Raw genomic sequence first — 12,462 nt, 5'->3', positions numbered from 1 at the left:
GACAGAATGAAACAAGACAGTATATTCAATTAACAAAGTGTTATACTTATAAGTCCACATGATCAATGGTGAAATATCATATGTAGTCCTCTCGCAATTTTGACACCTGGCTAGCGGGTTTATGAAGCATTGAAGGCTGAAAGAAAAAGAAAAAAATAAGCATCCATGTGCGGTATGCCTCGGTATTACCGAATTGAGTGATAGCCCTAGGTAACACTTTAGTGTAAATCCGAACAAAGTGTAGAATATGGCCACTGTCAGCCTGACTTTAATAAATCTAGATACCCTTGTGTACAGAATGTTTGCAGAAGATGCCTTGCTCTGGTTTCCCTTTCTCCTATCACTATAGATATTATTTCTAGATGTAAACGAGGGCTCTAGATCCCTGAAACCAGTGAGCTTATGGACAAGTATAGAAATAAATATTCGTAGAATGAGTATTATGAAGCTCTGAAACGAGGATTATTCGCTAGGCTCAATAGTCAAAATGACGTGAACGTCTGGTGGAATTTGCATAACTCTACCTTGGATTTGGTGAATGCGTGGTACGAGGCCTATCTTACTTAAAACTTATTATGTGTGAATGCAAAGAAGATAGTGAACTTGCTATATTGTCTAGTATATCCTTGATGTATGGTATTTCAGGTGAAGAGCTCATCTTTCCTTCTGCTTAATTAGGAGGGTATAAACGTACACTGAATGCTCTCTTAAGGAATACTGTTCCCTTAAAGGCCAGACAATTTGTTACAGTAGCTCCCCTCTAGTGTTTGGGAACCCCGTATCAACCGCGCAAATAATTTCCATAATAGTACCCCTTGAAAAGAACAGTTAACTAGAGTAAAGCCTAGGCCATATAACTGCAATCCCAAGTATGGAGCATGTGCACACTGCTCGTAAGCCTTCGGAGTTGCCCTACGTTTTTAGAGTAGGGACTACTGATCTAATTCTAGAGCCGCAGATCTTGTTTCACCAAGAAACAGTGGGGAAAGATTGTACCTCAACCGCGGGATATCGCCTACCATGTAATTATTCCTTGTCATAATAGGCAAGCGTAAACGATATGTCTATCTTCAGGTAAGATCTGCAGTGCTGGAAGGCCCTACGGGATTTACCATGAATGTCAGACCTACAGGTAGAACGATCTCACATCTCAATGTAGCCACTGAGCTGTCATGTAATCGAATATCCCTCAGGTGAAAGGGTCCAGTTTACGTAGTTAATTTCTCACTGACAGGAGTTTGACGAACCCTCAATCTAGTTTCGTGTTTCAGTAGGTTGGAACCAAAAAAAAACATTTAAAGCAGACAATTCGCACCTTCAAGGGCTCCTGACTCCCAGTTCAAAAGAAACATTCCCAATTCCTAAGAATCATTCTGATAAGCCTTTTTGTCAACATGGTGTCAGCCAGTCGTTTGCTGTTCTTCCTTCCTGTCTTAGGAGTGCTCGCAACTCCCACAGATAGCACCACACCTCAAGCTGTGGCTAGGTCTCCTGAATTTCTCGAACACATGGGAGCCCTCATCGCCAACGCGACGGGAGACGCAAACGTTGAAAGGCGCGATGGGACGTTCAAAACAAGCAAGGATGGAGTAGATGCCGCAGGGTTTTACTACTCCCTCTACAACGCCAACGGCGCAGGTGCCGAATACTCTGAGTTCGAAAACAGCGGGCAGTTCAAGGTCAGCTGGAACACGAACAGTGAGTTTCTGGGCGGAAAAGGCTTCAAGGGTGGAAGTCCTCGGTGAGCATTCAGTCAACCAATACTTAGTCTTCCAGATTCAAAACTAACGCAACTCCCAATTTCCAGCTCCCTGTCTTGGGACGGTCAGTTCCAGGCTGAAGGTGATTTCACTCTGGCGGTCTATGGATGGACCACGGATCCCGTCACCGAATGGTACGTTGTTGAAGCTCACGGAACTGGGACACCGGGCAATGGCCATATTCTTGGCCAGGTTGAAACCGATGGTGGCGTCTACGATGTCTACATGCTCCCCTACAGAAATGTCCCTGAGATCTATGGAGTTACGAGCTTTGACCAGTTGTGGTCTGTTCGCCGTGAAGCTCGGCATACCGGTACCGTCGACGTTGCTGCTCATTTTAAGCGCTGGCAGGAGCTGGGACTCAAGCCTGGGAACCCTGTTTTCCAGATGGTAACTGCGGAAGGGTTCAAAGGCTCTGGAAAGCTTGATTTCACTCTTCGGAAGTAAGATACTAAGGGAGCAGAGGATGAGTGGCAAGATGTTGAACTAGGAGGTGGTCATGGGAAGTATCACGAGCCAGCCCGCGTGAAAGGGCCAAGTCGCCCTCTTTCCAATACTGTTAGACTTTCACTCTTTTATCGAAATATTCGTTTCCTCTTCATGAAGAGACCTTGAGTTCGCCATCGCTTACCGCCCTTTTTAGGCTATACAGTATCTGTGGGGCAGTAGGGCTACGCGGTACTATTGCAAGGGATTGATTAGCATCGTATTTTGCACACATGATTGGTGTTATTAACCGACATGAACTACCACTATTTTTTGTTTTTAGGCTAGTAGTGATATATCTCAAGACCTGCTCCACTCAACAAGCTGGAATAGCCTGGCTCTTGGGTTATTCCGTAATCTCGTGACAAAAGATGGCTTCCTCATTGACACCTTGGGTAAAGGTGCAAGGACTGAAGCTGTGCCATGCACATTACTTCACAGAGAGGTACTAATATCCGAACTACGCTGCTCAGCACGACTAAATCTCAAAGACGAGGAGCTGGAGGGATTGCGGTATTTCACGCGCGCTCAAGCTCCTTGTAACTCTGCAAATGGTTGCACGTACCCGAAATGTATATATGGCCACTTTTGCCCACAAGGTCCGTCAAAGCGTAATCATAGCTCTACTTTTGGGGAGGATATACATATATCAGATACAATCCCAGTACTTTCGGCATCCGTTAGATTGATTCAAAAAGCCATTGACGCATATTTTGACATGATTTCCTCAAATGCGACTTTATACTATACTGATCGCGGACAGCCGACGGTATAACTTACCGGCTATATAGGATGGATTGAACTTACTAAATAACCCTGAGCCTCCGTATCGGGGATAGCCAGTAGCCATCTTTCCGGTGTCCGTGTTCTCATACACAACGTCCTCACAATTTCCATGCTATTCTATGAAACCAATACTCTACACTGAGAAGTTTCAGTTTATTATGTACAGTACATATATCCATATATCCGTATTTAGATCAGGTTTCCGTTAGGCTATACTCACTCTCCCCTAATTTATTGATGTACAGAGCAATTCCAGAGCTGTAGCGTATAACCTGGTAGTTGTGTATTGAAGGAATAAACAACTGAAGCCACGGCTTAAAAAAGACCGCTTGAGATAGACTGCGCGCTATAATCGTAAAGGAATCATAATTGCAGCTCTAAACATGTACATCATCATTAGTCCATCAAATATACAGGCGCCTTGACCAACACATTCATCGGACCTCGTCCTCTGACTTCCGCAGTAATGAAGGATGCAAACCGAATCCGTCCCGCTCCCAGGCTGTTCCGTTCTTCCATAGCCGTGGGAGGGCGCATGTCCCCATTGCCACCGGGGCTCGGAGCAGCGCCCTGGTTTTGTCTCCGTCCCATTACCTTGCTGATTACGGACCGCATGCGCGGTTCGCGTCCGGGATGCGGGCCCCCTGGCGTGCCCTCTTGGCTCGTTGACCCGGACGACTCTCTGTCGGCCTCGTCAGGCGGTCCTTCAAGGCGTTCGTGGTCGCCGGACCCTCGCGCCGCGGCGGATTCAGCACTCACGTTCGTGAGTGGGGGAAGGCCGGTCTCGACTTTCATGTTCGGCTCGTGTAGGAGGGTGCCGGGATGGATGTACTCAATACAGACGTCGCGCGACTCCAAGGGGACCTTGTCCGCGATACCTACAGCATTCTCCACAATCATGCGTGCGCCGTTGTCCAGCCCGGGCGGCGGAGGATCACCTAGATATGACACCAGGTTGGCAACCAGACTATCAACCAAATGGTCAATCAGCTGGCCCCGGTGTTCTTCGGCAGCTGGTCCTTGAAGTGCATCTGTGAGGCCATCCAAGGTCGTCCGTCGCCAATTGGAAATGCGTGCGATCGCGTTCTCTTTATCCTCGTCGGTGAGAGTATTGCCCTGCTGCCGGCGCAGGTTCATCTCGATGCTCTTCAACTGTCGACTGAAGGTGGGATCCAGTGCCGGGTGGAAAAAACGCTCAAACAACTCGTCCACAAGCCACCGACTAATTACTGCACGACCAATCGCGGTCATCTCTTTCGTGCCGGTGATATGCGCATCGTCGTTCACGTAACCCGCCAACCACTTGGGAAGACTTTTCCACTCTTTTCGGAATGCAAACGCCAAATCCTTGATGGCGCCGTCCAGACGACCGAATCGGTTGGCATACTCGTTATCGTCCAGCACTGTACGCGACACAGCCATGCGCTGATGGGCGACGGTATTCTGTAGCTGTTGCACCTGAGCCTCCTTCTCAAAATAATATCTTTTGACTTTGGAATACTTCGCCTCTAAAGAAGAAAGTCAGTTTAGAAGAATAAAATCTTGCTCGTGGACCGAAAGACATACGAAGTTCGTCATGTTTCTGCACTAAAGTACGCACATCAACCTCTCCTTCGTCGCGAATGCGGGTGGACGTGGGCGTGCTACGGCCCGGTTCCGATTGTTGGGCTGCATTGGTGCGCGCTGTGGGATCCTGGTTGTTATTACCCTGAGGGTATGACGGATGGCCGCCTGGAGGTGGGGTCGCCGTCGGGGCGCGCTGGCCACTGGGCGGACGATCTGACATGGCACTCTGTGAGGCAGAATGGTCGGAGTAAGCAGGTGGAGGTGGTAACGGCGAGGGAGGTCCTAGGGACTGTCGCGATGAGGGACGAGGAAGACCCAATTGATTATGCTGTTGTGGTTGTTGTTGTTGTTGGACCGGGCCCGGAGCTAATTCGCCCGGATGCTTGGGCTCCACAGGGGATGGGCGGTAGATCTGCTCGAGAAGCGATGAATCGGTGTTCGATCGCTGTATAGAGGGGTTCTGCGACGAGCGAGGTCGAGGTTCGTGGGGAATTCCTTGGTCCTGTAGTACGGGAGACTTTGATGGGTCTGGCGTTGTATCTACCACATGCTCCCTCGATTTTGATGGCGAGTGGGGGTCAGCGGCCGTATCCACCGACAGGGGACGTTGCTCCTGTCGTTGCGGGGCCGGAGAAGTTTTCCTTACGGAACGACTACGTTCCAAGAACCCAGTCGACTCCCGAGGGGCTTGGGAGGAAGAAGAGTGCGAGTGTAAGGAGAAGAGGTTTCTTCTGGACCGTCGCGGGTTTTCGTGTTCTTCTGGTCTCTCTGCTGGCTGTGGGTGTGGCCACAACTGATCGGAAGGGTCAGCATCGACAATGCGCGGAGGCGCAGCAGTGGTGGGCGGGACTACCGAATGGTTGGCAAAGGCGTTCGGACGGCGGTGACTCTGCGAGCGATGAACCACGTTGGAATGCGCAGGATGTTGAGGTGGAAGTGGCGGCACCGGTTCGTTGGTGGAGACGGAAAACCGTCGGTCAAGATCGCCAGGGAATGCGACCGAAGATGGGAGATGCTCGACTGATCGGAATGCAGCAGAGTTGGTCGTCGGAGGAGTCTTTGACTTTTTTTTAAAGAGGGGCATGGAGAAGGAAGTAATAGGGGGGAGTGGGGAAGAAAGAAGGTCGGAAGGAGGAAAAGGGAGGAAGTTAAAGGGTATGAAAATGAGAGTGAGTTGTACAAGTGAGGAAAGGGAGAGAAACAGTCTCTCTCTCCGCGAGTTTGACTGGAGTAAAGGGACAGAGTGTTTGTGTTGTTGTTGTTGGATTGATTCAATCAGTAAGTGGAGAATCCGACTGACGACGAAGAGGAGAAAAGGTGGGACACGTGCCTCGTCATTGGTGGGCGCAACACGAGGCTGGAGATTAAATTACTTCTATGTTATTTTTAGAGTTATCGTACCGTATCCCCTCTGGCCAAAAAATACCCTCCCCTATTCAGGTACCGGAGTATGGGGAAACCAAAACATTTCAAATACTATTCTGCCCGACATGTCGGAATGTTAAAAAAAAAAAAAAAAAAAAAGGGCAAAAAAAAAATAACTCGTAACATTCTTTCTGTCCAGAATCATAATTCTACTACTAGTAGTAGTAAGCCTATCCCCTCCGTACCTGAATTGAAAATACAACGGCTGACCATCGTAATTGACAATGGGGCCAGTCAGGCAGAAATGATGCCTGAGCTTTAAGCTTGAGCGGCAACGATCGACGCCAAGGGGTACCCGCTCAGCCTCAATCGCCAAGCATTCTCTCCGTGAACAATGCGTGATGAATCTCCTCATGGAATGCACACTCTCTCACTTTGGATTATTCTCGTTTGAATAAGATAAATTTAGGATATTTCCTCCTTTAACTCACCTCTTACCGTTTCTCCATCACCCCAGTGCAGATCGCAATCTCCATTAATACCTCATCGGCATTTGTCTTCCATTAACGCTCAATTATATACTTCCATAGCCATAACCCTATGATGTATGATGAGTAAACCCCAAGGAATGACTATCATTTCGTACCCGAAGGTGAGTCCACCGACCTTCTCTGTTTTCTTAGGTCATGTCAACTCTACCGAGGTTATGACTTCATAGGCTCTCGTCTTTTCAGGGAAGAGATTATCGAGCCTAGCAGATGTGGCTTGTTATAGGCATGCACATATCATTGATGGGGGCGAGACAAAGCCTAGTGTTGACCTTTTTCAAACAATCTGCATGGCATCGTTCCTAGCCCTGTAGTACAATGAGCCGGCGGTGAGCTACATAACTGGTGCTGCAACAGCATTGATTAGCTACCTCGATGAAGTATATATATAACACGTGCATCACTCAGTTTTGTTGCAGTTCACTTTGGCAGGGATGAAGATTCTTCGCTTCGCAACACGAATTCTAGTAGAACGGAGTCCCTACAGTCCTATTGAGTCTAGTCTGTATCCGTATTGTGAGCATTCCGTGGTTTCCTTCCTTTCTCTAGGGCGTTGCTATTCAAAGCTCCCTATGAATGGACTTGGAAGGGTTCCCGGATAGATGGCGACGAAATCTTCACAATGGCCATTACTCACTGGCCAAACCAGACAATCATCTGATACAATAAATATATTGACACCAACCATCGATGCCCAAAATACCTTTCATGAAGACCGTCAATTAGAAGCGACGCCCTATCACTACTCGTCGCGTGTGTAGAAGGGAAACTCCAAACCAAAAAGATGGACTCGCGTCAGACAAGCACCATATTCAACTGGACCATAGGGACATTTTGAGTTATTGCTTTTGTTGTACTTTATAACTGTAAGGACAATTTGTAATTTGCAGCATTTACATTTCCGTCGCCCGCCTGACATGGCCGTAAATAATTGAGGTTCATATCCAACACCCAATATTAGAATAAGCTTTAACGTAAATATGAAATGAAAAATACTGAACTCCTTTTCACGAACCATATCTAATTAACTTCGCTCAACCTGACAGATGGTGAAGAATTGATATTATCATTTATACGCAAAACAACATAGCGGCCACAGAGAATGAATATATTTGTATCATGCGAATACAAGTGGCTACGCATGGGTACTAATTCATATTTAGTTCCGAGCAATAATTAATCACTGGAGAAACGATTACTGAGTCATCAAGTCAATGAATGATAACAAGTCTGACATATACTTCTTAGCTAGTGGGTATCATATTACAAATAGGCTAACTTTCATCTCAATACTTATATAAAGCATGATATAACCTCCATGGTCGAGGTGAGAGGCTGATATCCAATATAGAAATCCAGTGCTAAGACTTCATCAAACATCAACTCCTTTGCTAGATATGTCGAGTTCAGTATGAACCACAATCCCCGGCGAGCGACACTCATCATTCTGATGCGGGTTCCCGCTGACCTTGATCGTGACCTGCGTTGTCGTTCGCGACCAACGCTCCGTAGGCCCCGTGAGTTCGACCTGAGAACCAGTATCGGCGTCCAAATCCCTGATTCCGTGGATCGGGTAGTGTTTGCCGCTATGAAGGCTAGCAAAACTGGAATCGGACGGGGAGTTGGCCCGGCCGTGGATAGCAAGAAAGGACCGGACAATCGATGCAAGTGATTGCCCACCACGGAGAAGGGCACCGTAGCATGGTAAACAGGCGGCAATAATGGAACAATTGGTCTCAATGATCATGAAGACAAGCTGCTTGGAGTGGATATCTGGAGGGAAGCATGTCAGGGTGAGATGTGTGCTCCAATCTAATACTACAACTCGTACGACGGCAAAGATATACTTACGGACTACGGATAGGTCAGTGGGCTCTTTGGCTATAGAGGCATGGAGGAGAACCAGTCGAACAATAGCAGCAGCGCAACAACTGGGAGTTACGTAGGTCCTGGTGAGTACATGTATAGAGAAATGCGGGAAAGGGAGCGAGAGCTTACAGAGCACCTAACACGTAGACGAGAATAAGATCCCACACCCTGTGGGCAGACATGGGTAGAAACCAAAGCATGGGGAGGGGAAACAGCAAAACGGCGACATTTAATGCGATACTGGTGGCGGATTGAGCGAACTCCATTACAACTTGATCGAATCTGAACCGGCCCTTCCCAGTCCATGGCCTACTGATAGGATCGCCTTCTAAGAGAATCAACTGCATTATGTCTGTTAGTCTGTGCGGGAGACGTATCTTGACCGTAGGAACCACTTACGAAGAAGAAGGCGATCCCCCAGCATCCAACAATAACAATGGCGATACATGCAGCGATCTGAGACTTGGGGATCGAAAATGTTCGTTTATAGAATAGCAAAATCGAAATCTTCACGACAGATAGGCTAACTTGGAGGATGGCACTGCAAATGAAAATGCACTGAAATGATCGCTGGATCCCCGTCGTTATACTGATTTTGTATTTTGAGATACCAGTGATACTGCCAAATATCCAAACAGTGAGGCTCAACCCAAAAGTAGGGAGCTTGTGCCACGTTAGCTATATGTTTTGTTTCCACTGGACTTGAGAATACATGCCCACCCTGCCAAGATCCACCAGTCATCAGCTCCAAGTTTTAACCGTCCTATTCGACGTGCTTGAAATCGGAGAATAATCGACAATAGAGACAATATTGGAACTATGGTTGACACAACGACAAGGGCAACGGAGACGACCGGCGTCACGTTGATGGACATTGAAGCGTCCATGGCTGGGGCCGATGAAGGAGAGAAAGAGAGTCAGGGAGACAACATGTGGTCGAGTGAGGGGGTAAAAGAGTAATGAAATGAAATCCGTCTCTGTGGCTGACCTTTAAAGAGGGGGGGCTGAGAACCCAGGCTGTAACATCATATTTTGACATTTACAGGGTTCTTTTTCTCTAAGATTGTGCAGAATGGAGGAGAGTTGGGGCCAATTTTAGCAGGGACAGACTTGGCCCTGGAAAGGGTAGCAGAAGAACTGCCCAAACTGAACGGAAAATGGCCCCCAATATGACATGCATGATGAAAACATGGAAGAGAAGAAAGTCAGCCGTAATCCACGTGGCAATGGAAATGTCGTTCGAGAACACTAAACGAGGCCTTTGCCTGGCGCTAATGCAACAAGGTTTTGTCTGACACCCACGCTTACCGGGCAATTGAGCAGCGGTGTGAAGGTGTGAAGAGTGCCTCGAGCCATAATACCAGTGTCGTGTACATAACTGTGGCATTACTTTTACACACCTTACCTGTCACATAGATGTCCTTTCGTTCAGCGGTACCCAAACCGCTCAAAAGGTCCGGTATACCGCTGAGACTCAAGCACCGGAGAAACTGCATTTCCCTCGGTTGATATCCTTGCTGATCATAGAATACTTGTCGCTACCTTACTTGACATCTCGGATCTTAATAAATTGGAATCTGAATGATCACGGAGGAATCTGACCGCATGTTGGGGGTCCCTTGTTGGCCAGTTCCTCCCCTTAATAGTTATTTGATATCCAGGTATTATCTGAATGTCTTTAACAGACTTGAGAATAACCCTTTTGCTTTCAAGTCCACTTCTCCTCTAGATCTAACGCAGCTTCCATTTAATTTTACTCCTGCTAAACTCTGGTGTGTACCTACAAGGTGGATAGGGTGTAGAAAACTCCCCTGCATATATCGTATATAATGTCTCACGGCTAGGCTTATGCCGTGCATCCTTTCGGTGCAAGGAATAACGCTGTAGCTTACCCATGGAAATTCCAATTCTGTGGTGCTCGCTCGCGAATGCATTACTGACCTCAACAGGCTTCCAAGGCATACAGTCCTCGCCAATACCATTTCTACACCATCCGAGGGACATGACGGGTATTAGCGTCGGTTTCCAGGTCATTCTGCACGTACCAATTATACTAAGCGAAACCAGCCCTTCTCTACTGCATCTCTAGATTGCTGAGAGGAACTAATTTACTTTGCTGCAGGATATCGACGTGTGGGTGGATGCAAAAGCGATGGAGCAGGTCGCTAAATGTGTCGGACTCGCCATCACCTCTGCGGTTGTGGTTGCTTCCCGTATTAACACCCTGGGTTTATGCGCTTGATGGATGAGCAAGCCTACGCGGGTTCCTCAGATCCGGCTTTTGTCGATGATGGTTAACCTATGGGTTGATCTATAGCACTTACACCTGTGTCTATCATGCGGATCTCCAAATCTGGATATAATACCAATAAAAAGCATTTGGAAACAACTGAAGTAATGCGTATGAATCCTTCAGTGACGAGGGTGGTGGTTGGCAAAGCGAGCCGAATTGATGGAAGATGGAGAGATGTATATGCAGCTATTTATGATCTGACTGAGGTGTCAGCACAGCAGATTGACCATTGACTGGAACGCCTACCTGCAGGCGCTGTTTAGAGCTGCAATGGCCCGTGAGATAAAACGACGCGGTGAGTATAAGACTTAATACAAGGGTGGATATACTGAGAACAGACAGTGATGTACCGCCCCATGCCTTTGTGCTTCGTTAATTGGCTTCATCGGTTAGAGTATATAAGCACTAACCAAGGGTTGCCATCCCGAGGCGTAGCAGCCGCCTAGGGCACCAACAGGCCACTCAACAGAGGAGTGGGGTCGAGATGTGCCCCCAAATCCAAGATCAATTAAGAATATATTAAGGAAACACAAACCTTTTTTTTTATCTCCATCATACACTCACCAAGAAACCTCGTCCTTCCACTCCTATAGGCATTATGACCAAGCCCAATACTAAGCCAATTACTGTCTGGCTGACCCGTAAGCCGAGTTGGCTATCTGCTTCATGGGCAGTAATAGTGATTAATTTCTCCCAGCTTCCGGGCCCCAATCCTTAAAATGTACGAGCGCTGATCGACAGCACGGCGGATACTGAATATAGATCGGCGAGGAGGTTTTGCTGACTTCATCTGGTGGGAATCCAGGTCGTCCTGATTCTTGAGGAACTCCAGGTTCCCTACGTGATTGAATCCTTCAGGTTTAATGATGTCAAGAACAGGCCCTGCACTGATATCTGCCCTAATGGTGGAGTCCCAGGCATGTACCACGTTTAACCTAAATCGGACTGGAATCATTGGGCTCTCTTGAAATGGAGATGCTAAGCGGATCAAATAGCGATCATCTATCCCAACACTAACCTAACCCTTTGGGAGTCCGGCGTCATTATCCAGCACCTGGAGGAGGTCTACGACACGGAGAAAAAGGTGACCTATGAGCCGCTTAACGAAAGGCAACTGCTGAACCAGTACCTTCATTTCCAGATGAGTGGACAAGGGCCTTACTATGGCCAGGCTGGATGGTATGACTGCCCCTATTCTCCCTATTTTCTCTCTGCACCAACCCTGGTTCACATATCTTTCCTTCTTTTACATATGCTGAACACTTCGTTCATATTCCAAATCGACCAGGTTCAACGTTCTGTACCACGGAAGGATTCCCTCCACCATAGAGCGCTACAATGGCCAAGTACGCCGCTTCCTGGACGTTTTAAGCACTTGTCTCGAAGGCAAAACCTGACTCGTTGGCGATAAATGCACCTTTACAGATTTGTCATTTATGTCCTGGAACTGTCGCCTTGACATGCTACTGCAGACGCCCCCGGGTGAGGACCCATTAGCAAAATACCCCGATGTGCAGCTGGCATAACCGCATGGTGGTGCGGCCTTCATGGAAGCGCCGCATGGATGTGAGTTAAGCTCATCGATGATCAGGGGTTGATGCCCAATGACATGCCCAAGGGGATAAACAATATCAAAGAGTATGAGGAGCAGATTGCGCGGGAGGCCGCCGAGAAAGAAGAACAGTAAAGCTCCAACGGAGGGGTGGTGACAATTACTCAGTTTTTGAGATATATGCTATCAGCAAGTGTTGACAAATCATACAAGACGAGAGACTATACAGATGCTTGT

The 12,462-nt window shown here is 47.6% G+C and overlaps 3 protein-coding genes across 3 annotated transcripts; 2 read left to right on the top strand and 1 right to left on the bottom strand.

Annotated features, from left to right (window-relative positions):
• Positions 1 to 1,394: 1,394 nt before the first annotated feature.
• Positions 1,395 to 2,207, top strand: BDV27DRAFT_141624 (glycoside hydrolase family 11 protein; the record flags this gene model as incomplete). The annotated part of the gene is made up of 2 exons (XM_032069855.1): positions 1,395 to 1,741; positions 1,808 to 2,207. The coding sequence occupies 2 exons, from the start codon at positions 1,395 to 1,397 to the stop codon at positions 2,205 to 2,207; spliced, it is 747 nt and encodes a 248-aa protein (XP_031932011.1).
• Positions 2,208 to 3,428: 1,221 nt separating this feature from the next.
• Positions 3,429 to 8,646, bottom strand: BDV27DRAFT_141623 (uncharacterized protein; the record flags this gene model as incomplete). The annotated part of the gene is made up of 5 exons (XM_032069854.1): positions 3,429 to 4,540; positions 4,599 to 5,955; positions 7,890 to 8,284; positions 8,363 to 8,442; positions 8,510 to 8,646. The coding sequence occupies 5 exons, from the start codon at positions 8,644 to 8,646 to the stop codon at positions 3,429 to 3,431; spliced, it is 3,081 nt and encodes a 1,026-aa protein (XP_031932010.1).
• Positions 8,647 to 11,271: 2,625 nt separating this feature from the next.
• BDV27DRAFT_141621 (uncharacterized protein) lies at positions 11,272 to 12,360 on the top strand (the record flags this gene model as incomplete). The annotated part of the gene is made up of 6 exons (XM_032069853.1): positions 11,272 to 11,346; positions 11,479 to 11,601; positions 11,725 to 11,852; positions 11,962 to 12,050; positions 12,099 to 12,184; positions 12,250 to 12,360. 6 exons carry the CDS (start codon positions 11,272 to 11,274, stop codon positions 12,358 to 12,360), a joined length of 612 nt encoding a protein of 203 aa, XP_031932009.1.
• Between the last annotated feature and the right edge of the window lie 102 nt (positions 12,361 to 12,462).

The sequence above is a fragment of the Aspergillus caelatus genome, assembly GCF_009193585.1.
Source record: "Aspergillus caelatus strain CBS 763.97 unplaced genomic scaffold BDV27scaffold_17, whole genome shotgun sequence".
NCBI lineage: Eukaryota > Fungi > Ascomycota > Eurotiomycetes > Eurotiales > Aspergillaceae > Aspergillus > Aspergillus caelatus.
Note: the sequence above shows the minus strand (reverse complement) of the source record. Positions and strands in the feature narration are given on the sequence as shown.